Source organism: Eremomyces bilateralis (assembly GCF_010015585.1).
Source record: "Eremomyces bilateralis CBS 781.70 unplaced genomic scaffold P152scaffold_2, whole genome shotgun sequence".
Classification (NCBI taxonomy): Eukaryota; Fungi; Ascomycota; class Dothideomycetes; order Eremomycetales; family Eremomycetaceae; genus Eremomyces; species Eremomyces bilateralis.
This window is the reverse complement of record NW_022985068.1, coordinates 1,502,471-1,528,323: the sequence shown is the minus strand read 5'-3', so window position 1 is coordinate 1,528,323 and position 25,853 is coordinate 1,502,471. Positions and strand designations below refer to the sequence as shown.

General features: G+C 53.4%; 11 protein-coding genes across 11 annotated transcripts; 6 read left to right on the top strand and 5 right to left on the bottom strand.

The window, feature by feature from the left end:
* Window positions 1-54: 54 nt before the first annotated feature.
* On the bottom strand, window positions 55-1,007 carry P152DRAFT_464066 (protocatechuate 3,4-dioxygenase beta subunit; the record flags this gene model as incomplete). Its single annotated transcript, XM_033680538.1, has 4 exons — window positions 55-324; window positions 357-734; window positions 798-818; window positions 849-1,007. The coding sequence occupies 4 exons, from the start codon at window positions 1,005-1,007 to the stop codon at window positions 55-57; spliced, it is 828 nt and encodes a 275-aa protein (XP_033538183.1).
* Window positions 1,008-2,025: 1,018 nt separating this feature from the next.
* On the top strand, window positions 2,026-2,492 carry P152DRAFT_389659 (uncharacterized protein; the record flags this gene model as incomplete). Its single annotated transcript, XM_033675995.1, has 3 exons — window positions 2,026-2,053; window positions 2,108-2,253; window positions 2,310-2,492. The coding sequence occupies 3 exons, from the start codon at window positions 2,026-2,028 to the stop codon at window positions 2,490-2,492; spliced, it is 357 nt and encodes a 118-aa protein (XP_033538182.1).
* P152DRAFT_454796 (uncharacterized protein) lies at window positions 2,192-3,537 on the bottom strand. Its single transcript, XM_033678657.1, has 2 exons — window positions 2,310-3,537; window positions 2,192-2,253 (listed from the first exon to the last, which is right to left on the bottom strand). The coding sequence occupies exon 1, from the start codon at window positions 3,334-3,336 to the stop codon at window positions 2,686-2,688; it is 651 nt and encodes a 216-aa protein (XP_033538181.1). The 5' UTR covers window positions 3,337-3,537; the 3' UTR covers window positions 2,192-2,253; window positions 2,310-2,685.
* A 354-nt stretch (window positions 3,538-3,891) lies between these two features.
* Window positions 3,892-6,344, top strand: P152DRAFT_428733 (uncharacterized protein; the record flags this gene model as incomplete). The annotated part of the gene is made up of 3 exons (XM_033677339.1): window positions 3,892-4,438; window positions 4,492-4,789; window positions 4,886-6,344. 3 exons carry the CDS (start codon window positions 3,892-3,894, stop codon window positions 6,072-6,074), a joined length of 2,034 nt encoding a protein of 677 aa, XP_033538180.1. The 3' UTR covers window positions 6,075-6,344.
* Window positions 6,345-6,542: 198 nt separating this feature from the next.
* Window positions 6,543-7,028, bottom strand: P152DRAFT_470557 (uncharacterized protein; the record flags this gene model as incomplete). The annotated part of the gene is made up of 2 exons (XM_033680985.1): window positions 6,543-6,554; window positions 6,606-7,028. 2 exons carry the CDS (start codon window positions 7,026-7,028, stop codon window positions 6,543-6,545), a joined length of 435 nt encoding a protein of 144 aa, XP_033538179.1.
* An 812-nt stretch (window positions 7,029-7,840) lies between these two features.
* On the top strand, window positions 7,841-9,523 carry P152DRAFT_127479 (uncharacterized protein). Its single transcript, XM_033673746.1, has 3 exons — window positions 7,841-8,311; window positions 8,417-8,798; window positions 8,845-9,523. The coding sequence occupies exons 1-3, from the start codon at window positions 8,084-8,086 to the stop codon at window positions 9,324-9,326; spliced, it is 1,092 nt and encodes a 363-aa protein (XP_033538178.1). The 5' UTR covers window positions 7,841-8,083; the 3' UTR covers window positions 9,327-9,523.
* A 545-nt stretch (window positions 9,524-10,068) lies between these two features.
* On the top strand, window positions 10,069-11,051 carry P152DRAFT_127328 (uncharacterized protein). Its single transcript, XM_033673745.1, has 2 exons — window positions 10,069-10,342; window positions 10,396-11,051. The coding sequence occupies exons 1-2, from the start codon at window positions 10,163-10,165 to the stop codon at window positions 10,942-10,944; spliced, it is 729 nt and encodes a 242-aa protein (XP_033538177.1). The 5' UTR covers window positions 10,069-10,162; the 3' UTR covers window positions 10,945-11,051.
* A 1,575-nt stretch (window positions 11,052-12,626) lies between these two features.
* On the top strand, window positions 12,627-13,794 carry P152DRAFT_371654 (uncharacterized protein; the record flags this gene model as incomplete). Its single annotated transcript, XM_033675525.1, has 2 exons — window positions 12,627-12,822; window positions 12,869-13,794. Coding segments are annotated over 2 exons (1,122 nt in total), but the record flags the coding sequence as incomplete, so codon positions are not given.
* Window positions 13,795-14,220: 426 nt separating this feature from the next.
* Window positions 14,221-15,927, bottom strand: P152DRAFT_505132 (DNase I-like protein; the record flags this gene model as incomplete). Its single annotated transcript, XM_033682420.1, has 3 exons — window positions 15,200-15,927; window positions 14,940-15,145; window positions 14,221-14,906 (listed from the first exon to the last, which is right to left on the bottom strand). The coding sequence occupies exons 1-3, from the start codon at window positions 15,700-15,702 to the stop codon at window positions 14,221-14,223; spliced, it is 1,395 nt and encodes a 464-aa protein (XP_033538175.1). The 5' UTR covers window positions 15,703-15,927.
* A 76-nt stretch (window positions 15,928-16,003) lies between these two features.
* On the top strand, window positions 16,004-17,390 carry P152DRAFT_511302 (NAD(P)-binding protein; the record flags this gene model as incomplete). Its single annotated transcript, XM_033682707.1, has 2 exons — window positions 16,004-17,253; window positions 17,307-17,390. Coding segments are annotated over exons 1-2 (1,026 nt in total), but the record flags the coding sequence as incomplete, so codon positions are not given.
* A 244-nt stretch (window positions 17,391-17,634) lies between these two features.
* P152DRAFT_479065 (pre-mRNA processing splicing factor 8) lies at window positions 17,635-25,611 on the bottom strand. Its single transcript, XM_033681691.1, has 2 exons — window positions 20,241-25,611; window positions 17,635-20,170 (listed from the first exon to the last, which is right to left on the bottom strand). Exons 1-2 carry the CDS (start codon window positions 25,409-25,411, stop codon window positions 17,773-17,775), a joined length of 7,569 nt encoding a protein of 2,522 aa, XP_033538173.1. The 5' UTR covers window positions 25,412-25,611; the 3' UTR covers window positions 17,635-17,772.
* Window positions 25,612-25,853: the final 242 nt, after the last annotated feature.

Genomic DNA, 25,853 nt, shown 5'->3' with positions numbered 1-25,853 from the left:
ATTGTCCTTCGGAACTACAAACAGAAACCTGTATTAGGCGCTATCGACCAAGCTTCATATTCCACTCCAACCGCCAAGGCGTCCGCCTCTTTCCTCCTTCTCGAACTGGACACAAAGCCCCCCCTTCACCGCAAAGACACTGTCATTCTCCAGAAACTCACCCCCCCTTTCGAACACCTGCGTTATCAAACTCCTATACCCCTCCGCCCGGATCCAGAAATGCAGATGCCCCGGCCGATACGGCTGCCGATCCATCAACGCCGGAAACTTCCCGCCCGGTCCGTCTTCCGGGATCGGATACGGGGTCGCACGAGAGCGACTAAGCTGTACGACCCGTCGTCTCGGCTGGTGAACACCCCCCGCAGATTCATGTATGGTTGCTGCGGGTCCTGGATGTCATACAGGCCGTTCGGCGCGCACTGCCAGAAGTCGACCTCGGCGCCAGGGATGGGCGCGTCGGTGTCGGCGTCGGTGATACGACCGAAGATGCGGGCGGTCATGGCGGCAGTCTCGGGGAAGGTCTCGGGGGAGTGCTGGATGATCGAGGCGCCGTAGGGGTATGCGGGGGGGTTCTGCCGATAGACGGGGCCGAGGATGGCCGTCAGCGTCGGGTTGCTCCGACTGTGTTGCTGCGAGAATTCGACCGAGTCGATGAGCGACTCGAGACCCAGCAGATCGCAGAGTAACTGGGTTTCATTTCGATCGGGGGTCGAGAATTTGCCGCTTTCATTGATCTATCATCGGTCAGAGCTTCGTTCTGGGCACTGGCCCGTCGGGGTAGTTTGAATGGATAGTACCAGTTCAATCGCCGACATCCACTCGTTAAATGTGAGCTCATTCTCTCAGACGAAATCGTGCATGTGTTGAGTGAGGCTTTGGAGGACGCTTCGAACCCTAGGGCTAGCTTTTGGGCCAATGGAGTCCTTGACGTGCTGGGTGAAGTCCTGGCCTAATACATGGGATAAAGGTCCATCCACGCCATTTTTGACTTCTGTAATCTTTTCCATGGTTTTAGAGTTGTGGGAGGTGGATCTGATAGAACGCTTGCTAGTAAGGATATGGAAGACTTTACGGAACGATGCAACCAACGAGGCAGACTTCATGAATCGAGTCGTCATTCAAGCGAAAATAGTGAAGTAGGTATATATATGTATATAAGGACTGACTTCGCGCATGCTCAACGATCACGATCGCCAGCGATACAACGGATATAGAGGCAATGGATGATCTTACTCATAACTCCGGGTGTGTCCTAAATCTGGAACCTTAAGCCCCCGGATGAATGGATATGGGGTCTGTACCTTTGATTCTTTCGGTCAGCTTATGCTGCAGTGAGCTGCAGCATATTTCGAGCGGGGTTGCATGTCGAAGGTTGTAGAGTTCGACATCGATCACAGGAATTCTGGTTCGAAGTAAGCAACGTCATCCCCTGGTCAATATCCAGTATCCATCGGCCGGCGTGTCAGTTCCTAAAACGTAGAATGCCAGGGGAGATCGAAGAGTTCTCGGAGGATTCAGCAAAGAGCTATCCATGCATCTTGAATTCTTGATAGATCAGCCGGCGTCTCTACCTTATAAATGATACATCGTAGAATGCCAGGCGACCGATCATCGACCAGTTCCCGGGAGTCAGGCGCCGAAAGACTGTGCCGTGAACAAGTCACCCACGGCCTAAATGGTCAGATATGTCCAGAGGAGCAATACCCATGCATTTTGAAAGCCTGATAGGTTGGATAGACGGATATAGACGAAGATAGTAATACTAAGGATTAGCTGGTGTAGACAGGAGGAGATCAATTTGGCAAATGGCAATTGAGAGGGCATGTGGTGGTGAGCGCCATGCACGTGACTGGGCCATTGTCCAATCACAACACAGATAACCACACCCACCCTGGAACTACAGCAGCTTCAATATGCGCTGCACTGCTACTTCACATCGGAGGACATCCTGCCTTTAACCCATCTGTCAAGTTGGTCATATCCCTTGAGTGTTTTCCCACGGACCTCCCGTTGTAACTCCACAGGATGGCATCCGGTTACGGCCTCCATGGCGGTATGTACACCTTCAATTGCCCACCAATCGAACCCTCAGCTAATCCCCCAATAGGCCCGTCACGATGCTTTCCATTCTGGCAAGAAGTTCTGGCATGCTATGCTGTGAATGCGAATCCCGACGATCCGAGCCGAAAAGGGTTGACGAAATGCCAACTGCCATTAGAGGACTACTACGAGTGCCTATATCACAGGAAGGAGGTGCGCCAAGAGCCATGACCATCAATCCAGATCCAGGCCATTCTGACATTTATCAGGCGAAACGGGTATCTGAATTACAGGCTGCCTACCGGAAGAAGATCCTCGAGGATCCGCGAGTGGACGCCCCGACCGAGAAACAGATACGGCGACTGGGGATGTTGGAGGCGCCGGATGAGGAGAAGAACATCAAACGGCCGAAGTGGTTGCCGCATGGAATCAAGGATCAAGGCATCGCATGAGCGCGAGGAATTCTGTTCTAGCTGATATTGGGGTCGGAGAGGAGGCAGTTACATATATCAGAACGCAGCCTGGGGTGCGAACGGCACACGAGAATCTCGCAAGACGGGGTGACACACGGATATGTATATTCTAGAGGCGTTCCAACTAGTTCGCATATGAATTCTTGATTCTGTTCAAGTTCTGCTGTAACATCTAGGTCGAACTGCCCTGGGGTGCCTCAGCCGCCTTCTTGAGACTAGTAACCCACAACACGAACTTCTCATCTAGCGTCTTCGCCATCATCCACTTAACCGTCCTTGCGAGGACTCCGCCCATGACCTCCCAAGTCCGCACCTCGCATTCATTCTCGCCTACCACAATAATCTCATGAAACCGCTCAGCCTGCATACCTGCATTTATCCAACCCCCCTCTGTTTTCCACGACACGCGGTAGATCGTGGAGAGATCTGCAGTGTACGTTGGATCGTCGTCCAGTACCTCTTGAGGGATATAGGACGATGGATTCGCCGGGGTCGAGATATCCGTTATGCGCAACCCCGTGTCGAACACCTTGCCCGGATTCCTTTCATCCATGATGACATGGAACGTGAACTTAGTATCCACCGCTAGATCGGTTGAGTCGTGGGGGACGCCCTCCGGCTGAGATTGGATGGACACTCGAGGGACCCAGGTGTTCCATTCTCGATAGCTGGTCGTCGAGAGGAGCAGGTCGAAAACCCGCTGGGCTGGAGCTGATACAGAGATGGATGCAGAGGTTGTCAAAATGGCATCCTTGCGGGCGACGATAGGGGTGGAGAGACCTTCGGCCGGGGGCCACCGGGAAAGTGACGTAGTGTCCGTCATGGCTCAAGTCTTGATATCACAAGAAGTAACAGGTGGTTCGTGATCGTACCGGTAGGAATGCTAAACGCTTAGGGTATGAAATAGGTGGTAATAGAAGAGATGATTCCAGTTGATAAGGTACAAACCGGATCTGGACTTGGATTAAGTCCATGCGTGACGTCGATGCACAATTAGGGGCGTAAAGTTGAGAGTACGTACGTACCGCCTCCAGTGATCACCATCATCACCAGCTTAGAATCTGCAGATCTGTATTCCAATTCTAGGTCTAGAACATATTGCTATCCTTGGGAGGACTGTGTCATTCTAATTTGTCCTAATTGGAATTCTTCTACAATATCGAATTGGACAACCGCCAACAGTGAACCTGAGGAAACAAACGGACCTACAATTGATGCTGGACAGGTACAAGTCTACAACTCTGATTTCCCAATTCTTTTCTAATGGACCCATATAGTAGTAGTAGCCGTATACCAGAGTGTATGAACGATCCTAAAGCTGTCTGTTTGGCTTTATGCTCCTTCAAACGTCCCATATTACCACCAACGCAACGCAACCATGTCGAGACTATACGATGCCCTCGAAACCCTCGGCAGCGGTTCGCCCGTCCCTTTCGCCGACATCCCCATGGATGACCTCCCCACCTACCTCCGCCAAGTTTTTGAGGATGCCGAGCTCATAGGGAACTCCGTGCCACCGCCGCCAGGAGGCCAACCGTCGACGGATTCTACACTCTCCCGGGCCGATCCCGATCCAGCGACGAGCGCGGCAGGGATGACGGTCTCCTCTGTGCGGCCGCCCCCCCCGGCGCCGGAGGTCAAGGAGCTGTGGGAGAAGTGGGGAAAACCGCTGAAGGTCTCGGCGGGGAGTAACGTACTAGGGATATCGGTATATAAGATGGCGGCACATGACCGGCATGGGGCATGGTTTGGGCGGAGGAGTATACATGAGGGGCTCAGCTTCGACCATTGGATGAGGGCGATGAAGAAGGAATTCAAAACGAGCTTGGCGGTGGAAGGGGGGCCAGGATCCGGGGCTGTCAGAGGCATTGGAGCGGATCAGTTGTTGGAGAGGAAGTTGGTTAAGGGCATAGGGAGAATGGAAGGTTTGCCTCTACATACGGAAGCAGTCTTTACCTTTTACTGACGGAGAACTTAGTGTGTCTTCTTTCAGCGCAGTTCCCCGGACCAACCTCTCCTCGCGACTTTGTAACCCTCCTTCTTACCACCTCCTCCGACGAGCAGACACCACCGATCGACACCACCGGTCGGACTTACATGCTTGTGTCCATTCCCGTCGACCATCCGCAAGCGGCGCCCCGACAAGGGTTGATCCGAGGCCACTACGAATCCGTGGAGATCATCCGCGAGATTCCCCTCACCGCCCACAAATCTCAATCCGACTCTGAACTTCAACATCCCTCAGAGCAGGGTAGCGCGCGCGGAAGACAACGGGCGTCAACATACGCAGGCGCCAAGTCGCGAGGGGAATCCGCTCGAAGGGATGAGGACGGTAGACCGCGTCGATCGTCGGCTGGGGGAATGTATGATAGTAACCGGAACCCCGTGGAGTGGATCATGATCACACGGTCGGATCCCGGGGGCGGAATCCCGCGATTTATGGTGGAACGAGGGACCCCTGGCTCCATCACACAGGACGCAACAAAGTTTGTGGACTGGGCATGTGGGCTGAAGGAGGAGGATCTTCCAGAGCCAGTGTCGGATGATGAAGAAATGGAGACGGAAGCTCTTGTGGAACGAGAAGTGGATGGTGGTGTGCCTTTGAAAGAGAATGCGGAGGTGGAGAGACCAGCGAAGGAGGATCACACAGACGAAACACCCAGCGATGAAAGAGGAATCCTGTCATCCATATCAAGCCAAATCGAAGGAAGTCTAGCGCAACTGACGCCACATGCGCAAAAGTTCTTGTTCCCCAACGTCGACGAAGACTCTAGCGACACCGACTCCACCAGCCTCGAGAGCTTCGCCAGCGCCGAACAATGGACCACAGCAAACGAGCAGCGTCAATCATCCCTTGCTCAAGCACTCGAAGAAGGAGACCTGGGCGGCTCCCAACGCTCCAGCCTGGGGAGCACCCCTCCCGAGGGGACTCACAATCCGACTGACGAAGCCGACAAAGAGGAGGCGCGCCTCCGGCTCAAGCACGCCAAGGAACTCGAGAAGCTGGAGCAGAAGCGCAAAGAAATTGACGCCAAGCGCCTCAGCTCCGAATCGCAGCTCCGCGACCCGCCGGCCGACCACCCCGGCAAAGCGAAAGAGGCCGCTGAGAAAGAGGCGAAGGAGCTCGCGCGGGCGCAGGAGCGGCACGACCGCGAGGTGGCGAAGCAGGCGGCGAAGCACGAGCAGCAGCTGGCGAAGCTGCAGCAGAAGCGGGAGCGGGAGCGGACGAAGCGGGAGGAGCGGCGGAAGAAGGAGGCGGAAAAGGGGGAGGGGAAGCGGATACGGCGGGATCGGGACCAGTGGAAGCGGTTGTGCGAGCTGGTGAAGCGGGAGAACGAGATCTTGAAGGCGCAGGTGGAAGAGTTGCAGAGGGAGAATACGAGGATGGTGACGGTGTTGGGGCGGTCGGAAGAGGGGAAGGAGACGTTGAAGAGGATGAGGGCGGAGGGGTGGGGGGCGTTGGATGGGAAGAGGAATGGGGGGAGAGAGGGGGGGAGTATGAAGAGTGGGAAGAGTGGGAAGCTGGGGAGCGAGAAGAGCAAGGACAGCTCAAAGGATTGAAGGCATACTCCATGCAAACGGATCCCGTTCTTTCAATGAAGGAGAATTTCTAGCCATTGGCGCTTGATACATGGGACTTCAAGCCCAAATGCAGCTCGTCGATACGCTCGTGGAGCACGCGATTGTTTCAGGGCATAAAATATCCCCCAGAGGTTTACGAAGTCGACTCGATATGATCATGATGCAAGCTGGCTTCATAGAGACGATAGAATTGGGTATCTAAGGCGAGATACCAGACATGTAGAATAACCAAGTTCAATGAAAGATGTCTTCAATTACACAAGTCGATACAATGTTTGCTTTTTATATGCTTTGACATTTGGGTTCCAAAAATCGTAGTCTGGAACACACCTCCATCGTCGCCCCAGTCTGTCATTCCATGATCCTCGCCTCATTGTTTTTTTCAACCCCAGGCCAAAACCTCTCAACCGGGTGGATGATGCCGCGAGACCCACCTCGCTTCTAGCTCTAACAGCCGATCTACATTACGTAGTCAGATCAAATACCGTGAAACCAGCGTAGCCGACTTACACAAGTATACCAGTCTTCACAATAGACGAAGTCCACGCACTGTGGAGTCCTCACTCGATCTTCTATGCAGTGCATCTCTCCCATCGGATCCGTCCCATCAGCCCCGCAAACCCGACAGAAAACGTTCTCCCGATCGTCTTCCCAGCGACACCACCAGACCCAGGTCTTGTTCTGCTTCTTGCACCTATAGGATTGGAGAGTACAGACATCATCGGCTTTGGATACCAAACTTGTGAATATCGATGTTGTGGGGTCGAGAGAAATCAGTGAGTTGTCAGTGACATTGTAGATAGCTCCTGGACGAGGGTAGAAATTAGTAGGAGCGATCTCTTGGAGGGCATTGGTGCTGGAGTCGATCGCTACTGATGCCACAAGTCTGGTCAGGGTGGCCATGGAGGTGAGGAGAGGGGCGAGTAGCTTCATTGTAAGAGATAAACAAAAAATACCCGTTCCTTCAGGGGCTTTGCTCCTATCGAGTGGATAAAGGATGTATTGAGGTGAGAAGATCAGTGTTTTCGAGTAGGACGACGCGAATGCGAGGCGAAGGTAGAGAGCCGAAAATTGAAATCGAAGTAGCAGATTGATACCATATATAAGGGATCGTGCTGCTCTATAACCATGATTGGAATGGTGATAAAAAAGACGATAGAAGAGCTCAAGGTAGTACCGTATCGTAGGACAGCATATTCAACATGCAGTTGAGATTAGCCGGTCCCTACCTGATAGGCTCATCAGGGGCAGAAGAGAGGGAATACCCTTCCAACACTTCCAATACCAGATGGCTGGACTACTCCAATTCTCCCATATCGGCTGGTTCTAGATCAGTGTTCGTGCATACCTACTCCGAACCCGACACTCCCGTCCGAATGTGTGCGCACCCTTTCGGCGACCAACGACTGAATGGCTTCCCGTTCAAGTTCCTCCGCATCTGGAGAGACATCTGGACCTAGAATACCGTCTCTTTCTTCCTGTTGAGGAACCCGACGTTGCCTAAGCAAGCGTCCGTCGAGTGTTGATGACTGAATTCCAAATCCTGTCAGGGGCACTGATGGCGGGACTCGGAGTCTCAGACACCTGCAGTTGTTATTAAATTCCAAGCCTGTAATTCCTGCTCTTTAATGCCATTTCTGTCTTTGTAACTCCAAAAACGTATATACCCCATGAGTGTTTAATGCAATGCGTCAATGGGAGTGTGTGGAGGAACAAACGGAGAGGGCTGAAGTGAAGAGGAGACGCCGTAAATCCCCGCCCCACGTAGCGGTCAACCTCAACTACACGTCTATACATTCATGTTCTATTCACCTTTATTTCTGGTTCTATCCCCAAACCGATCCTGATAGTAACAGCACAAAGAGCAGATAGAATCACCTGGTGTTTTTAATGTATTGAAAATGGTCGAAGTTGCCAACCCACCTTCTCTCATCCACGAACCTGGGAATGCCAGGAGCTGAACTCACGATAGCAGTCGGTTTAAAATAATGGCAGCAGCCACGCCTTATCTTGCGGACCAGCTACTGCTCTTAGAAAGATCACGAAGGCAAAACAATCAGCAGCCAAAAGACGCAGAAGTGCCCCAAACCCGAGGTGCGAATGATGAAACCAACAACACCAATTCGTTGACGTTCCTCCTCGATGACCATGAGGGTTTGCAAATTGCTCCTGGGATAACCGCGATTAGTGGAGAGGCAAGTACCGGAAAGACCTATGTAAGTTCCGTTCGGGTTTTATAACCTAACGAGTCCCCTTTTACTTTAAGTCAGCCTTCTCGAGTCAATTCCTAGCAAATCTAGATTTGACAGGTCGATCTCCAGTTGTCGTTTCGGCTCCTTGCCGAGCATCTCCTAGAAAGTCTCGGTTCTTCTGCGGCGATCGTTGATACGACTGGTGTTCTCGATCTATTCTGGCTTAGACAAGTCCTTGCGGCTACCATAGATGGCCGCCAGTCTGGCCAATCGAAAGCGGATGCGGCAAGCTGCTTGACTGGACTACTAGCACGGATTCGCATTATCCGAGTGTTCGATCATATCGGCATCCAGGAAGCGTTGGACGAGGTGAAGGCGACTCACGATATGCCTGACCCCAAGGACAACACTCGGGGGCCGGCTGACAAGGTCGAAGGCAAGGTTGATTTTGTTGTCATCGACAACCTTTCCAATTGTTTCACGCCACTCATAAAGACGGGTTATACATCAGGTCGGTTCTCAAGAAGACGATGAAATCCAAACTTGACGTTTAGAAGGGAATGCCGTGCTCTCCTCGTTCCTTCGAAGCCTAAATGCTCTATGTCGAAGTCATTCCGTCACAGTAGTGGTCATAAATACTGCGCTGCCGCCTCGACGCCCCGGATTTAGCACATATTCAACCTTACCGACCGCGATCTTTTCAGATGATTCTGCACAGCAAGCCTCTTTCTCCCTGGACAACATAAGACCTACATCGTCAGTCTTCTCAACCCGTGCCGCGCAAGCACAACCAGCGCTGGGAAGAGCATTGCAGCGGTTCGCATCCCTTCATATATTCATGCACGCAGCGGCATCGACACGAGGAGACCGGGCAGCGGACGACCATGCCCATTCCGGGTTTCACGGGACCGGGTACATAGGAAGTTCAGGCAGTTATCATCTTGTGGTAGAAGTGATTGGGGATAAATCGGGAGGAAGACGAGGGCGATGGGATGCTTTCAGAATCGGAAGGATGGGCGAAATGGATCAATTGAAATAGATGCGGCTTTGAACATTGAAGGCTGGATCGGAATTCAGATGCCATTGCTGTTGGTGAACCAGGTGGGCCAGGGTCCTCGGAGTCTCGCTGGTGAGGGTCCCTCGGTGGATCCAAGCTCCCAAAAGCCGATCAACAACAAAAAGTCGCGTCTCGAACAATATAATTTTGACATAAGTTCGGTATTCTTGACCTGAAGTCCTGAACACACCCAATTCCTCTCTTCTTCTCTTTATAATTGCTTAAGGGTTGCGTATCTGGTGCACAATCTGCATATCGACTCTATTTCTACCCCTCCGTGACGTGTCATATATGTATACACCCGAACTGCAGACAACCACCACCACCTTCCTGCATCGATCCGGCCTTTGACGCCGAACCCCCTTCGAGAGCAATATGGACGCCCCACGGCTTCAACACTCCCCGGTGATGCGGTCGCCCCTACGAAACGTCTTGCGAGAACTCTCCCCCAACGCGAAGACCCCACTCTCACGGGTAACGAACGTGGCGGACGGGCCCGCCAAACCGATTATGAAGCTCGCGGACTTTCCAGCGAAACCAGTCCGACCGTCCATATTAGGCGGAGGGAACGGGCGAGAACCCATGGTTCCTGACATCCCACCCACTACGGCGCGAAAACGATCGTTCATGGAGATAGACGCGTCGGAACGCGAGCGTTCCAGGGATGCACTGCGACCCAAGGCAATGGCTCCATGTGCTGCAGCAATGCCGAGTATAAACCTGCAGAATCATGAGCATGTATGGTTCCCCAAATCTTGATATCTAGGACCGCATATTGACGAGAGAAGGACGCCAATCACATAACCGCCGACTCGACAATGCACGACGCTGTGCAAAACCCCGATGTCTCCATGACCGCCAGCCAGGAAGGACCAAACACGCAGCAAACCCAATCATTTTCGTCCTTGATAGACTATAATCCGCACGTGGATCCGGCCAACACGGCAGAAACGTCACCGAAAGCTCTTGAAGAAGCAAATTCTCCCTCATCCAGCTCGGTATGTTTTGCATAAGCCTGTAAGAGCGTAAGCGAGACTAACGACGGACACAGAGAGCCGAGACCCTACGTCTGCGACTTAAAGTCGCATTGTACAAAGTCCGAACCGACCAGATGAATGTGCCATTCCATTCCCTAGAACTGTCATCCGGCGATACCCCCATGGACACCTCGAACGCAAGCGAGAGCCCTCCCGACAAAGAGTCCCTTAGGCAATCCCCTACAGCCAGTCCAAAGCACCCCCGAAACACATCGAAGTCACCCGCCCTTAACCCGTCCCCCGCCCGCTCAACCTCCTATCCAACCACCAACCTCCCTCCCGCCCCCATCCCCAAACTCCTCCCCGCCCCCGTCCTCATCCCCACCTCCTATTCCTCCCGCCACATCTACGCACCCCACTACCACGCCAACCGTACGCCCGCGTCGTCCCCTCCCCGCGCGATCCTGTCCCCCGAGCGCTCGCTCCCGAGTATGACGCCGGCGAAGTCGCCGACGAAGAAGTTGGTGGATGAGCGGGAGTTGACGAGCAGCGTGGTGAAGGGGCGGGCGGCGACGGGGTTGTTGGAGTTGCGGGGGAGTGGTGCGGGGGAGGTGGTGGAGTGATGGGAGAAGACGGAGATATCGCATCTTAATTGGCGTTTGGATGGGATGGAAAGGTGTAGCCTACTCGCATAGCGCGCATTTTGTTGGAGTACATGTATCGGAGCACTATACGGATATCGATGGCATTTACTTGGCAGTTCTCCTGTTGCGTTTCGAGCTCACGGAATATGAGATGGAACATATAGCGGAAAGAATTATGATAGTCTCAAGCATTTCAGATATTTCGCTTTATGACGACATACTCTTCACCAGTCATCCGAAATGGATTGATCATCTCAAAGTCACACACCAGGGAAGGATTTGTGTGGCCGGTGATCATCTGCCCGCCAACCAGAGGGGTAATATATATATATATGTGGTATGAGTAATGAGGTATTAGGTGTGGCAATTGGCAAGGCATATTCTTAGTGACTGGGAATACTGAGTTGAAGATGGACACTTAAATGTCGATCTCGCGATAGCCGAGTCGGTTTGCCCTTCGCTGAGTCAAGGTAGAACGAGACCTTAATAATGTCACCATGTCACGAGCACGACTAGAATAGTCCTTCCGTGATGTCTAGGAGATGTCTGATATTTGGTCATCTAACAGTTCACGTACAACATATATGCCATGTGGATAAACTTGACGGGGAAGATGGCCTTACCGGAAGTACCAATCGATATCCAAACAACGACTAATTAATAAATCCGATATCATGGATGTGGGATATCAAATATCTTACTGATATGCACTGCCCACCACACATCCGCCCCAGTCAAAGGAATGGTGACCCAAATAACCAAATCCCATTTATAACCTTTATAACCTTTCCGAATATCGGTAATGCTCCAGATATCGCCCAGTGTGTACTACATATCGGCCCTATCTCCATCCAGATTCCAGAAGTCGGTCCAACCGAAGTCCGGTATCCAACTGGACCCAACCTGTTGCGTCACCTCCCCATCGATCTCCAACCCCGAACCCCTCCATTCCACCAGTCCATGTCGATCCCGCAATCCGCATGTTCCAATTCGGTCAACCCAGAATGCTGACTGCAACGTGAGAATAACAAAAGGACGTGCACCTAGTCTGCGCCACCATCCATAGCTGCACTGACCGCCATGACCCCAACTTCCTCGCTCATCTTTCGTTTCTCGACGAATCCCGTGCGCTGGTCGCTGGGCGGCCGTCAGCTCGCACGTCGGGCCATCCGGCCATCCGAACGGCGGGCTTGACCGCTGCAGGGTCGCAGTGTTGGCGTCAGTCTAACTTATCGTTTTAGTATATCGGGCAAGGATGAGGAGCCTAAGTCTCGCAAGGCTGAAGGAAGGATCAGCGATGGGCTGGGGCGTCGAGGGGGGATACTTTAAGCGTCATGATCGGTAGGATTCAAATAGGGGTGTGCATCCGCGTTTGGGGCTTTTGGAGATTTGGAGTCATATCAAATATCTTTATTATCTTTTGCGAGTTGTTTATATATAGAGCATCGGGTGTTATTGCGTGGTCTCCGAAGTTCTCCTATTGCCGCAATCGTCGAAAAGCCCCCTTAGACTGCCACCGCCATTCCTTTGCGCTCTCTGCCATAGCCATGGAAAATGGAAACCCCCCCCGGGTGGATACCGGGATGACCATCAAGACAAATGACTCGCTGGATAGCCCGTCATTGACGAAGGGGAAGAACACCCCACGGTCAAGGAATCGAAAGAGATTGATTGTATTGTGCGATGGCACATGGCAAGATTCAACAGAGCCGTCAGCGGGAGAATACCCATCAAATGTCACTCGATTCGCTCGCGCTCTGAGCAAATACGGGTTCGACGAGAGTGGGGAAGAGCTCGAGCAGATCGTTTACTATCAGAAAGGCGTGGGGACGGGGTTGATGGACTCGTTATTCGGAGGTACGTTAGGTCCGCTGCAAACTCGAGCTTCACTAACAATCGAAAGGGGTCCTTGGCCTCGGCGTCTCTGCTAACGTCCGTGCCGGCTACTCCTTCCTCGCGCACAACTACGACGAAGGCGACTCCATCTACTTCTTCGGCTTTAGCCGCGGCGCATACACGGCGCGCGCCATCGCCAGCCTGGTCGCCGAGACGGGCCTCCTCACCAAGCGGGGGATGGACAGCTTCCCCAAGTTGTACAACACGTACTACTCCTTCCGCAACGCGCGGCGCAGCGAGTCGTCTGAGGCCAAGCAGCAGGCGCGCGAGCTGATGCGCAGCCTCGGGAAGGACCAGATCTCCTTGTCAGCGGCGCAGGCGGTGCGGATCGTGGGGGTGTGGGACACGGTCGGGTTCCACAAGCCGTGGGTGGCGAACTGGCTCGTAATGTTCAAGGCGCTGGGGTTCCGCTTCGACCAGGAGCGCATTGAGTTCTGCGACACGGAGATCCCGACGCCCATCCAGTACGGGTTCCATGCGCTGGCGCTGGACGAGCGGCGGAAGGCGTTCGAGCCGACGATGTGGACGTTGCCGAAGATCGAGGAGGGAGGGAGGACGCCGGTATTGAAGCAGGTGTGGTTCTCGGGCGTGCATACAGACGTGGGAGGCGGGCGGGACGATCATCGGTTGAGCGATATTGCGTTCGCGTGGATGATCTCGGAGTGCTCGAAGACGCGGTTGCTGGCCTTCGATCAGAAGTACCTGTTGCGGAAGACGTTGTATGATCCGTATTTTGCATCGGAGGACGGAGGCCAGACGCCGTGGTGGACGATCCATGGCGCGACGGATTCGGGGGAGAGCGGGGCGAAGTCGTTTTTCAAGAAAGCGGCGGAGGCGATGGCTGGAACGGGGCCGCGACGTCCCCTGTCGCGGATGGGTCCGACTAACGAGATGATTCACCAGAGTATCGGTGACAGGTCGTTCGGGAATAATCGGTGTACGACAGGCCGGGTGCGGTATGAGTGCGGGAATCTTACGGGGCGGAAACGAGAGGGGGGGTGGGAGCTCAAGGTGCCGGGGAAGGGAGGTAGCCGTCTGAAGGAAGCAGATGTTGGGGACGTGGAGAGGGAATTACAGGGGAAGATTCGGAGTGCGGTGGACGGGTTTTGAACTTGATATGCATTTTGGGATGGCGTAAATGGGACTGCATGGAAGGGCGGCCGCTCTTTGGGTTGTACAGGTAGATTTTCTAACGATTCCCATGGTATATATACAGCCTTTTGAATATACAGCGGCATCGGCAATCTCTATTGCTCATTTAACATGAACGCCTGGCTTTGAATACCAAAAACACTGTCGTGAATACGTAATCATGGATAATCGCTCATGAACGCCTGCATCGCCTTCGCTAGAACCGCTTCAAACTTTAAGCAAGGCGATGATCGCAAACAGTGTCGCCAGACCACCGATAGTCAGACCTGAAAACCAAATGCGCCCCTCCGTCGTCAACACGAACCAGGAGAGCCCACCGACGACCACCTCCTTCATCCGGGCATCGCGTCTTCTCCCTTCCCAATCCGGATTGAGAGGAAATGGCCCCTCCTGGACCTCCATCGCTTTGCCCAGCGTCTTGCTCAAGTTCACGGTTGCCGAGAGAGCGACAGGTCGGTGGTCGGAAGTCGGTTGGACGGGGAGAGAGACGTATTTCTCAACCGTGAGCGGTTCCTGAGGCAGAAAAAGGATCCGGTCGCACCATGATGGCCATCGGGTTGCCTCCCAGAGCCAGCCCGTGGTGTTCGGCACGCGGAGCCCATTTTCGTAGCCGGGCCAGTGCTGGTTGGGATCGTACTTGTACGTTGGGGGGAAAGTAACGTCCAGCTCTTCGAAGCTATGGAGGGTGCGATTTTCCGCGCGTTCTGCGTTCAATTGGTCTTTTGTGAGGAGGCGAGAGTAATGGAGAAGGGAGGAGATATCCTGTGTTGGCTGAGGGAAGGCCATATACGAGTCCGGATCGGGATCTTCATCCCCAGTACGATAGTTCAGATCGCCAAAGACAAAATGGAGAGCGGCAGAGGTTTCTGAGGAGTCATTTTTGCCGTATATACCTGACCACGGACGTTCAGTTACGGACGTCTCACTGAAGTTTAGCTTCGGTCTGGGCGTATCTTTGGCAATACCAAAGGGCTCGTCAGTATTAGGGACAAATGCCTCCTCCGGTAGGAAAACCAGATTCCGAACAATGTTCTCCCAGTCCTGGTTCCGCCTCTCAACATTCCCAGCGTTCGGGGCGAGGTGGACCGCGACGAAAGTGACCTCGAGCACCGAAACCCCGCTGTCTTCGTCCCTCAGTTTCCGTTTCCGCTGAGCCCTCCCCGCGGGCCCGATCCATTTCACGTACCAGTCTTTCACGGACTGCTTGACTTTCACGGCATCAAACCCAAGTCGGATCCCCACCGCTCCTTTGTTGCCCATGCCGCCGACCCCCACCCCCGCGCTGCCCCAAGTAATCCAGCAGATGGAATCCGCGACTTTTCTCCTGGCAAATATCATCAACGCGGTTAATCCCACGTTCTTGGTGATAACATTCGTATAGATCCAATCCTCGGGCGCGACATTGTCGGTCTGTCGCTCCTGGTGTGTTTCCGCGTACCGTTCGGAGGCGAGGTGGACGGCAGCCCCCACTCGAGCTAGGTACGGGGTGAGATATGGACCGCCTAGGAAAGCGTATGCGATGGGAGCCACCTCCTGTAAGGAGACGGCAATAACATCGGGGATGATTCTGCTTGCCTTCGACGTCGGGGTTTCGGGTATGGCATCAAGTATATCAGTGGCCAGGATCTCAGGGTCTACGAAGTTGCGGGCACAATTGAAGGTGAGCAGGAGGATTCGGAGGGAGGGCATTTTGCACGGATACTCCTCTGGTCCACCTGATGGAGGTTTCACGATGGATTGAGAGGAACAGCACTTTGACAGATTGACGGTTGACCGTCTTTTCAGGAGGTTTGAGACATGTAATTAGCACGAAAAAGAACAAAGTGAAGATCAACAGCGACAACAATTCATTCGCCTAGACTGTCTTAGACGATGAGGAAACACGAGAGAAGGTGGAACCGATGGACCCCTGAGCGCCGTAAGACGCGTTTATGCTGATGTCATAGTTCAAGTCATAGTTCAAGTAATAGCTGCGAATGACGAGGCAAACGGTTGAATGCAATTTTTATGCAAAGGCAAATGGTTGAATGCAATCGCTGCAGCGGAAGAGTCTTCAATCGGAAAGGCGGATCAATTGTGGGAAAAGGGTAATCCTTCAGTTCAGCTTTCTTTTTAAGATCGGCAATTCTGCATTGATAAGTGAACTCCTGACGTGCTTGTCCTACTCGGTTTCATCTCTTTCACATCATTTCAGGCGTAGGAGACATAATTCTATCCTTCCCACTCCCATCCTCCCTACAGCCATCCTTCCTACTCCTATCCTATCCTTCCCACTCCCTATACTCGAAACCCCGCCATGTCTACCGTGTTTAGGAAGACCATCTCCAAAGCCTTGACTACCCGACCCTCACATATCGCTAATGTTGCCTCACGATGCCAGCCTTCACCCCTAAACGCCACCCGTCCATTCACCAACACCACCTTCCTACGAAAAGATGAACCGAAACCGCCCCCAGATGGCGCCGACTACACCACCGGGACGAATCCCGGCTCCTCCGGCGACCACGAAGGTCAATTCGCCCGAACCGACCCAAGCGTCGTCGTCGAATACCCTGAAGAAGGCGACCTTCCACACAGCAAGCCGGTGCATGGACGAGGAGGCATGCACTACAAGCGAACCCTAGCCAGCTTCACCCTCGAGAACCACGTCGCCATCGTGACTGGCGGCGCCCGCGGTCTGGGGATGATCATGGCCCAAGGCCTGATCGAGAGCGGCGCGGACGTCGCACTCGTCGACCTGAACCTCGAAGAAGCGCAGCGATCGGCCGCGCAGCTGCGGGAGACGTTCAAGCGGGAGAACGACCCGTCCGACCCGCCGCCGAAGGTCACGGCGCATTTCGCGGACGTCGCGGACCCAGACTCCGTCACGAGCTGTATCGATGATGTGGTGAAGGCACACGGCAAGGTGGATGTGCTGGTCACGTCGGCTGGGTTTACGGAGAATTTCCCGGCGGAGCAGTATCCGATTGATCGGATGAGGAAGCTTTGGTCCGTCAATGTGGATGGGACGTATCTGTTCGCTACGGGGATCGCACGCCATTTGATGGAGCGGGATGCCAAAGGAAGCATCATATTCATCGGCAGCATGAGCGGTGCGATCGTGAATGTTCCGCAGCCACAGGCGCCGTATAACGCCGCGAAGGCGGCGGTCAGACATCTTGCGTCGAGTTTGGCGGTCGAGTGGGCCGAGAAGGGGATCCGAGTCAACTGCATCAGCCCGGGATACATGCTGACAGCATTGTGAGTTTTTTCCGTTCCTGACTTCCGTTGGTAAATGCTGACTTGCTGGATAGGACGCAGAAGATCCTGGACGACAACCCGGATCTCCACAAGAAATGGACGTCACTTATCCCGGTGGGGAAGATGGGCCGACCGGTGGATCTCATGGGAGCGGTCACGTTCCTTGCTAGCGATGCGAGCGGTTACGTTACGGGTGCCGATCTTCGTGTCGATGGTGGATACACCTTGACATAAAATGTTTTGTTGGAACTTTGGGATATTTGCCATTGTTGCCTTGGGTCAGTAGCACGAAGGTGTAAAGGCTGGTTGCGAGGAGCGTTTCGGCAGCTTATGTTCTAAATGGGTTGGGTACTATATTTCAAAATGACAAACACCGGAGTTGGACACTGAACTGTCATTGCATTACTATTTATTGCACTGAACGGAATACTATACATGCTTGTTCCCGAGTCAATCTCATCCAAAGATCGACCATTATGCACCCGGTTTTGAACGCCACGATCCATCCGCGCATCCCATTTAAGCAAAGTTATCACTCCGATCCACCCACACGTCTTCCAGCTCCGCAAAGTTCTGGAAATGCAATGGCCGATGCAAATCATCGTAGAACCGCGCCGGCGTATCGATCTTCACATGCACCGGCTTCCGCTCCGCGTCTCCGAAGGCGCTGCCCATGAAGCTGTAGTTCCACACGTTGGTCTCCGGCACCAGGAAATAGCCCTTGATCCGGTCGCTGAGGAGGAGCTGGCACTTGTCGCCGAACGAGGTGCTGAACCCGGCGGGCTGGTCGGAGGACAGGTCTTTGTTCTCGGCGCCCCACTTGTAGCCTTGGGGCGTGAGCGCCCACGCGGAGAGGGAGACGGAGCCCGGGGTGAAGGAGACGGTCATGGTGACGGTCTTCTTGTCCCAGGAGTTGTGCGCGCTCATCAACCGAGCGTGCTGGGTGACGTCGCTGGCGGTCATGTAGGCGCTTTCGTTGCCGGACACCGTATGGATGATGCCCAGCGGCTCCATGTTCTGGAGGTACTCATGTTCTGGAAGGAAGCGAGGAAGCTGGACGTCACGGGTGTTGCCGACTTGCGGGATCATGACAATAGTGTGGATCTCCTTGATTTGGTCGTTGTCTTTCGGCGACGATCCGTAGATATAGCCGGCCACCTGAACTCGCAAGTCGGCGATGGCGATGAACCGCTTCAAGACGTTCTTTGGCATGATATATGTAAAATGATCTTCCTCCTTTACATCTTCGGATGAGATGTAGATGTTGTTGGCGCGGGTCCTCAGGTTCGAGGTGGCGATCGCTCGGGTCCGCCACTCGGTCTTCGATGCGAATGCTGCTTGTTCGTACTGTGAAGTGGTGGTGACAACGATGTCCTCGCCGTGCACATTCTGAGTACGGGTCGTAACAGCTGTAAGCTGTTGCTGGTCTTGCTGCTGCTTGTCGATTTCCGCGGCTTGCTGGCGTTGCAGACTCGGGGCGCTGATCTCCATACCAAGGATGATGTCTCGTACTTCGGAGCTAGTCAAGCTCGAGGTGTTGACGTTGTTCTTCTTTCCATAGTCATTCAGAATGAGATCGCGCAGCTGCGTTTCAACCTTGATCCAGTCCTCATCCGACAGCGACGGCCAGATGTGATGTTCTTGAGTGATGACCGTTTTGTCCGGACGGAGGAGCAGCTTGGTCTTGTCCGGGTTGATGTGAAGAGCGCGAAGGATGAGAATCAAGCGCGAGAAAGCTGTGTAGGATGAAATGGACTTGAGCCACTCGTCGTAAAGGTTGAATAGAACCATCTGAGGTTCCGTCGCCCTCAAAATCATATCTCCGAGCTTCTCGACTTTCATGGCGGCTTGGAACGGCAGCTGAAGCTCCGAGGCACGGATCGAGATATTTGGGAAATCGAGCAGGTGAACCTCCAAAGGATCGAGCAACCCCTTTCTGGTGACGATCAGTTGCTTAGGTTGTTCCTCTACCGGCAAAGAGCGGATAAGCGCAGCGACTTCTTCGGCGGTCTTCCACTTCGCAAGCTGGCCCAAACGTTTCTGACCGGCCCAAACGCTCGTATGAATAATCTTGAGGAAGAGCTGTCCAGTTCGCGGGTTGAAGATGAAAATGGCACCGTTGATCGGCTTCGTTGTCAGATTGCCTTCGAAGGTCTTGTGGATGGTGACACGGTACACGTTGGTGTCGTCGATGAAGAGCTGGATCTGGTTGCTGAACAACTCCGAGTAGTTCTGAGAATTGAGGAACTCCTGGCTGCTCTCAGTCGCATAAAGCTGAAGGCCCTTTCTGATACGCTCACGAAGAACGTAGAGGGCTGGGTTAGCTTTCATGATCTTCGCCATGGCTTGTTGCACCAATTGCTTCAGACCAGGGAAGTACTGTCCGTATGCAGAGTACAGATTATAAGCCAAGTCGATGCCAACCATCAACCCAGTGCCAGAGGGATAGATACTCATGCTGTCTTGGGTGTAGTCAAGGTACTTGGCTCGGGTGTATCGTTCGATGTCGTGAGAGTCGTAGTCACCATATCGAAGTTGCACATCGATCCAGAACTTGTTCGCAGTGGCCTGTCCCATGCTATCCTTGGTGTCATAGAGTAGGGAGGGTGGAGAGACGGACCACCTTCCCGTGGAGAATAAGAGAACATCAGCGCATGAGCTATTCATCTTGTACGATTTTCTCGGATGAATCGTTTCTTTCTGGACCGTCTCGATCCCAAGGGCCTCGAGCTCTTGGTCAAAGACTTGACACAAGTCCATGACAACTGACTCGTGGATCTTCTGCCACAAATGGGCCCGGAAAATCTGGATGAGCGAAATCTTCAAAGTTGGGATCTTTCCGTGCAAGAAAATTCCCGTAAGATCAAGTTGGACCTGGAAACCAACGTACACGTTTGCCCTATTTATAGTGCTTGACCTGAGTGAAAAATAAGTATATAGTTGTCTAGAAGGGATAGGGGGACCGGGGGGACGGGGGAGGTACTTACCACCACAAGGTGAAACGGCGATTCGGGATTTGATTTAGACCGGATCGCTGAGCATTTGTCAACTTCTTGAACTTCATTGACTCTTCGAAACCACTGTTGTGAAGCACAAGGTGGTCGTGGCGCAGGTAGAGTTGATCTTGGTCAACCCTGAACCCGGCCCACTCCGCGACTTCCGACTCGAGAGAAATTTCGTTCACGCCGAAAATCTGGGCCGAGGATGGGACTCCATCGTCATGAGAACGGAAAAGTCGATGCATGTCACGATCTTTGTCACTGAGCGATGCGAATTCGAGGGCAGTCATCTCGGCGGTTTCAAAGCGATCCGCAGGGTTGGCGTCCGTCCCCGAGGTTGCCTCATCAGTCTTCTCCCGGTAAAGAACCAAGATATGGTTTGGCGTGACGACCAAATCTTCCTTCCCACCACCAATCTTGATCCGGTAGAGCCGATCAGTGCCGCTGACGATATTGAAGGCGCGACGAGGTCCGCCATCGGGTCCGAGGAGTTCATCGCCTTCTTTCACGTCTTCAACTGCGATCATGGTGCCATCGTATCGTAGTAATTGTGTCCCCTTCGCGAGACAAGCCTTCTCCCAGAACAACCCTTCCCAGGACGGGAACGCGGTTGCTTTGAAGAGAGTGTGTTCCAAGATGGTTTCCACACCCCCCAGCGCTTGAATGACATCGGTTCTGTAGGCGTTCAAGTTCCAAAGCTTTCCGTCATGTCGCTGGCTGGTCCACCAGAATGGATTGCTCTTCATGTGTTGGTAGATCTTGAACTCCGACCGGGTCCGGAAACCCTTGTCGAAGCTCAGGGTGCTTCGATCTTTCTGGAAGAGAGTATTGATACGTGGAAGACCTCGGTCCCAGCTGTCTTCCAAGTCCTCCAGTGTCAAACGGCGGTTCTGCTGTTGCGCTTCCAACCGCTTCTGGGAGTACTCGGTCCAAACACGTTGCGAATCGATGAACTCTGCTTCCCAAGGGATGATATAACGCGCGATGTTCGGTATCAGTGTCTCCTCGTCGTGGGTCATACCGGCACGGTAATGAGTGACACCAGTATCTGTCTGCGCTGACCATCTCCGATCGCTGGCAGGGATAAGAATGTGCGAGCCAGAAATCATGCCCAGTCCGCCCAATTCCTTCGGAGTGTAGAAGACGGCTGGTGGGAATCGAGAAGGCATCTTGGAATTCAAGCCGATCTTAACACGCGTTTGAATCTTTGTCTCGCATTTGACGATCGTATCCAGGAGGCTGACGGTCGACACAGCAGCCTCACGGTAGTAGGTGAAGAGCGCAATGAGAGTGGTGTTCCACTTATTGGCAATCTTGGTGAATGTGGTCGAACCGGAGGACATGAGGATCTGTCGGATGCGATTGTTGAACTTCTGAATATCCTCCTCGGTGACCTGCAGGAAGGCGTGCGCGGTGCGCTCCTTGGTCGCATTGTCGACAAGCCCCCAAACGCTGTCCTTAATCGGAAACTCGTCGCTCAAGTTGCGGATCTTCGGAAGGATGCGGACCTCAAAACCGGACATCGAGAACAACAAATTCGGGTTGTCTCGACTGTACACACTGGCAAAGGTGTCGTCCCATTCGATCGTGGTGACAGATCGTGGCAAGCGGTTCTTCATGTCCCAGAAGACGGCACGGCCCAAGTTGACATCGTGCCTCATGAGCCTCATGCGGGAGTCCCGCGGCCAGCACTTCTTGTTCTTGTACCCGATCACATTCTCGAAATTCGGATCGGGCTGCTCAGTGAGGAATCGCTGGATTAGATCACGTGACTCTTCCGCGGTAAATCGGAAGAAGACCCAAATCTTGTCGATGTATCGGGTGTAGAGACGAATTGGGTGGCGCGTTTCGGTCTCACGATCCTTGAACTGCAAGAAATCGTTCGGACTCTGGGGCGGGCCGGCCAAGTCGCTGGCTCGCTGTAATCCGAGCAAAAGCAAGTCGACCACAAGACCATAGTACTGGAAGACAAAGGCAGAGAACTGAAGACCTCTGATCATACCATAACTGTTGGTATGATTCATATCCTTATAGCTAAGCTGCACATTGTTCTTCGCAGTGATGTAGTCCGCCAAGTTGTGATCCATGACCAGTCTGAGCAAGCGATTGAGCAATGTCAGATCCATCTTCTCGTAGACTTTAGATAGTTCAGTCTCGATCATGACACTGCACTCGCCATTCTCGTGCTCCCAGACTTTGTCAAGATTGTTGATCCCTTGGGCCCACTTGTACGTCAGGAGAGGTGGCACTTCGGAGTCTGAGGGCTTGATCCAGGCAGGGAACAGGTGTCGCTGATCGGCTTGATACCACAGATACTGGTCCAGATAAGCATCCGTGATCTTCTCGATCGGCTCGATGTCGTAGACGGGGTTGATCGAACTATAGTTGTCGTTCATGTCGATACCCACTTCTTTGAACGCACGCTGCGTAAGGAGGAATCGCTTGATGCGAGCCAGTGTAGTTCCTGGGGAGTCGTACGCCTGCTCAATGAGGGCCAATTCTTCTCTCTGGCTCTGATTCAAACGTCCTTTGACGGAGTAAGCCTCGCGAAGCCTCTCGAGGGCAAGAATGAGAATTTTCGTGTCGTGCTTGTAAGAGACGCTGGGGAAGGGAATTGGCTGGAACTTGCGCGACTCCAGCCAATGGACAGTGGTGGTATATATGGCAACACCCTCCTCAGTCGAAACATACGGTCCGTCTTTGAGATAGTTGTGTTGGCGCTCCTGTTCGGACTTGAGCCACAACCGCGTCAAACGACCAAGATTTTTCTTCGCAACGGTCTTATCAACTGTAGCGCCTCGTCGAATGCGCTCACGGTTGTAATGGGCAACAGAAACCCACCAATCCGCCTTGCTCTTCACATACCGCAGGATGATGTTCTCAACTGGTGCAGGAAGACCGGGTACTTTCCAGGGGATGTTACTCTTCCAGCAGCGCCATGCCTCGGACAAATGTTGCAGCACACTGTTCACCTTGTTTTGCCGCACTCCTTCCGGCATCATATCCATCAAGTCTGCCATCACCGAGGCTCTCAATTCAAGATCGAAATGTGACTCGACTCGCTGCTTTGTGACGGTCTTGGCGACGCCCTTGCTGTGGCGACCTTCGAACTGTCTGGAAAGCAGATTACCCAGCCAGCGCTCCAGCAAGGGGATAATTCCGCGCATGAAGAATAGCCAGACTCTCCAGGCGGGAGCCCAGAAACCGCATCCTGGACCCTTTCCAACAGGGCCCATGTTGAACCGGTAGTAGATAAGATGTTTCAGATCCTTGCAGGTTCGGATTTGATGCATCAGCTTGTATTTGTACCGGTACATACCGGTCAACTGGCCAACATGATTGAAGGCGTAGAGAATGCCGTCCGCCAGTTGGAAAGCATCGATATTCCCCAGGCGATATTGGACTTGAGCGTCAACAATCAGTTTCGTCAAGCGGAGAATTTCACGCATCAAGTGGAAAGCATTGCCGAACCGAGACTTCTTTCGCTCTTTGGTGGTGAGGGTCTTGACCGGTTTGAGGTTGAAGTTGTAGTCCAGATGAAGGTAGGTGAGGTTCTTGCGGTGAATGAGGAGATTGAGCATGTTAAAGCCCTGTCGACAGACTTGTAAACCCGCCTCGACCCAGTCAATAGTGGTCTGCTGGAAGAACTTGGTTCCTTTCAATGAGCGAAGCAAATTTTGTGCATTTTGCGCCTTAGGAGGTCTCTTGTGTAACTCGTTGAGCACGTAGGTCTTAAGCATCTTCTGGTAAGACACTCGAGTCTTGACGGATTCGCCACCGAGTCCATGCTCGAGATACCATTGTTTGACCAAGGGTACGTCTTGTGCGCGCACCATATGGCCGGATCGTCGGTCGAATGGGAAAGGTGCCCACCAAAGGGAGATGGCGGATGCAGTCTCGTCCGTATACAGCTCCTGGTCCGCCATGAATGGTTCCATACCCTTTGGCAATTCAAACTCATCCTCATCGTTTCCATATCCGAATACCTCATCTTCGAGGCTAACCGTGAGGTTCTTCGGGGCGACCGATCGTGAAGAGATCGGGTTGATGATCGGGTCGAAGTAGAATGCTGGAAGCGCTGGACTTGTGGTTGGCGCGTACACGGCCTGCGGGTGCGAGTACCAGGCGACCTTAACACTGCGTGGCAAAGAGTTGTAAAGGAACGGGAACGAGACTCGATACTCGGTGCGAATCGGACGGCGGAAGATGATTCGATCGATCGCATTGAACTCGCCGAAATCTTCATCGTTGGGATCGATGTCTTTGTACAATGGCTCGAATCGTGGGCCACCTGGGATGGCAACATTGAGCGCTTTCGCAGTGAAAAGGCTCTCCAGGTCGAACATGTGGAAGTAATTCTTATCGACCTTGTCGCTTAGTAGTTGATGACTGAGTCGGTACAGCGTCGCCATCTGCGGAAGCGACATATTCCATGTCTTGTAACTCGGTCCATTGACGTGTGGCGTGTCACTGAGAGGTTGATGCTCGTAGAACCAATCGTATACAGCCGAATCCTCGACCTCGTCAAGCTCCAACTGGATGGGCTCGAGGGGCTCGACACCCTCGATGTTCTCCGACCACGATAGGGGCGGTTCTTCATCGTCGAAAGGCGGAAATCGCATCCTCTTGAAGTGTCTTCTATCGCTCTTCTCCCGCCTCATCGCCAACCACATTGTTGCCCACTGCGCATGGAAGACTGGCTCGATGACTCGAGGAACTTCGTTGACCAGCGTCAGACATCCGTTGACGTGATAAAGAACCTTGACCTCTCGCGCAGCCTCCCACGGCATCGGCATATTCTCCAGCAGCTTCAGAACCGCGTGAGGCATGAACTTCAACGCGTTCAAATAGCTGCGCTTATCACTGCTGAACTTCTTCTGCGACACGTCGCCAATATCCTTTACAATCTTCCGCAAATGCTCCGGCGGCATGTCCACCTTCTGCGTCTCGACGAACCCGCCTTTCCGTTTCTCTCCGAACCGCTGTTTCTGGAGTCGCAGCCATTCTTTCTTTTTCTGCGCGAACTTCGCGATGTTCGGATCCTGCGGGCGGTATCCGGGGGGTGGAGGCGCGATGTTCATCCCCGGAGGAGCTCCAGGAGGCGCACCGGGAGGCGGAGGGGGCGCCCAGCCGGGTGGTGGAGGTGGGATCGATGCCATCGCGTCGGGGTGAGGATTTGTCGCGATGGAGGTGAGATGGAAAAAAGGGTGAAGCCTCTTGTCTGAACGCGCGAAGTTATCGCGGTTCTAGATAGACTAGACTAGCGAGCAAGCTCAGAAACCATCAATGCAAAGGTTCACACCGATGACTTCTTCACAAATGAAAGGAATAACCCGTGTCTGTGACGTTTGAGTTGTCGTCTTCGTACAGAGGCGAGAGAAAAGATTCCATGATGCGCGACATCAACGAGACGTGGGCACGTGACCGGTGTGATTCCTCCGGAAACGCCAAGCCACACGTGACCTACCAGTGAGACCCCTGTCATTTCTGGTCTCTCATTTTTGGTTGAGCCTCCGGAAAATCAGAAAGTCCTTTCTCCGCACACAGAAGCATCCTCACCACAATTTCTCACATCTCGAACTGCAACCGCTTGACATTACC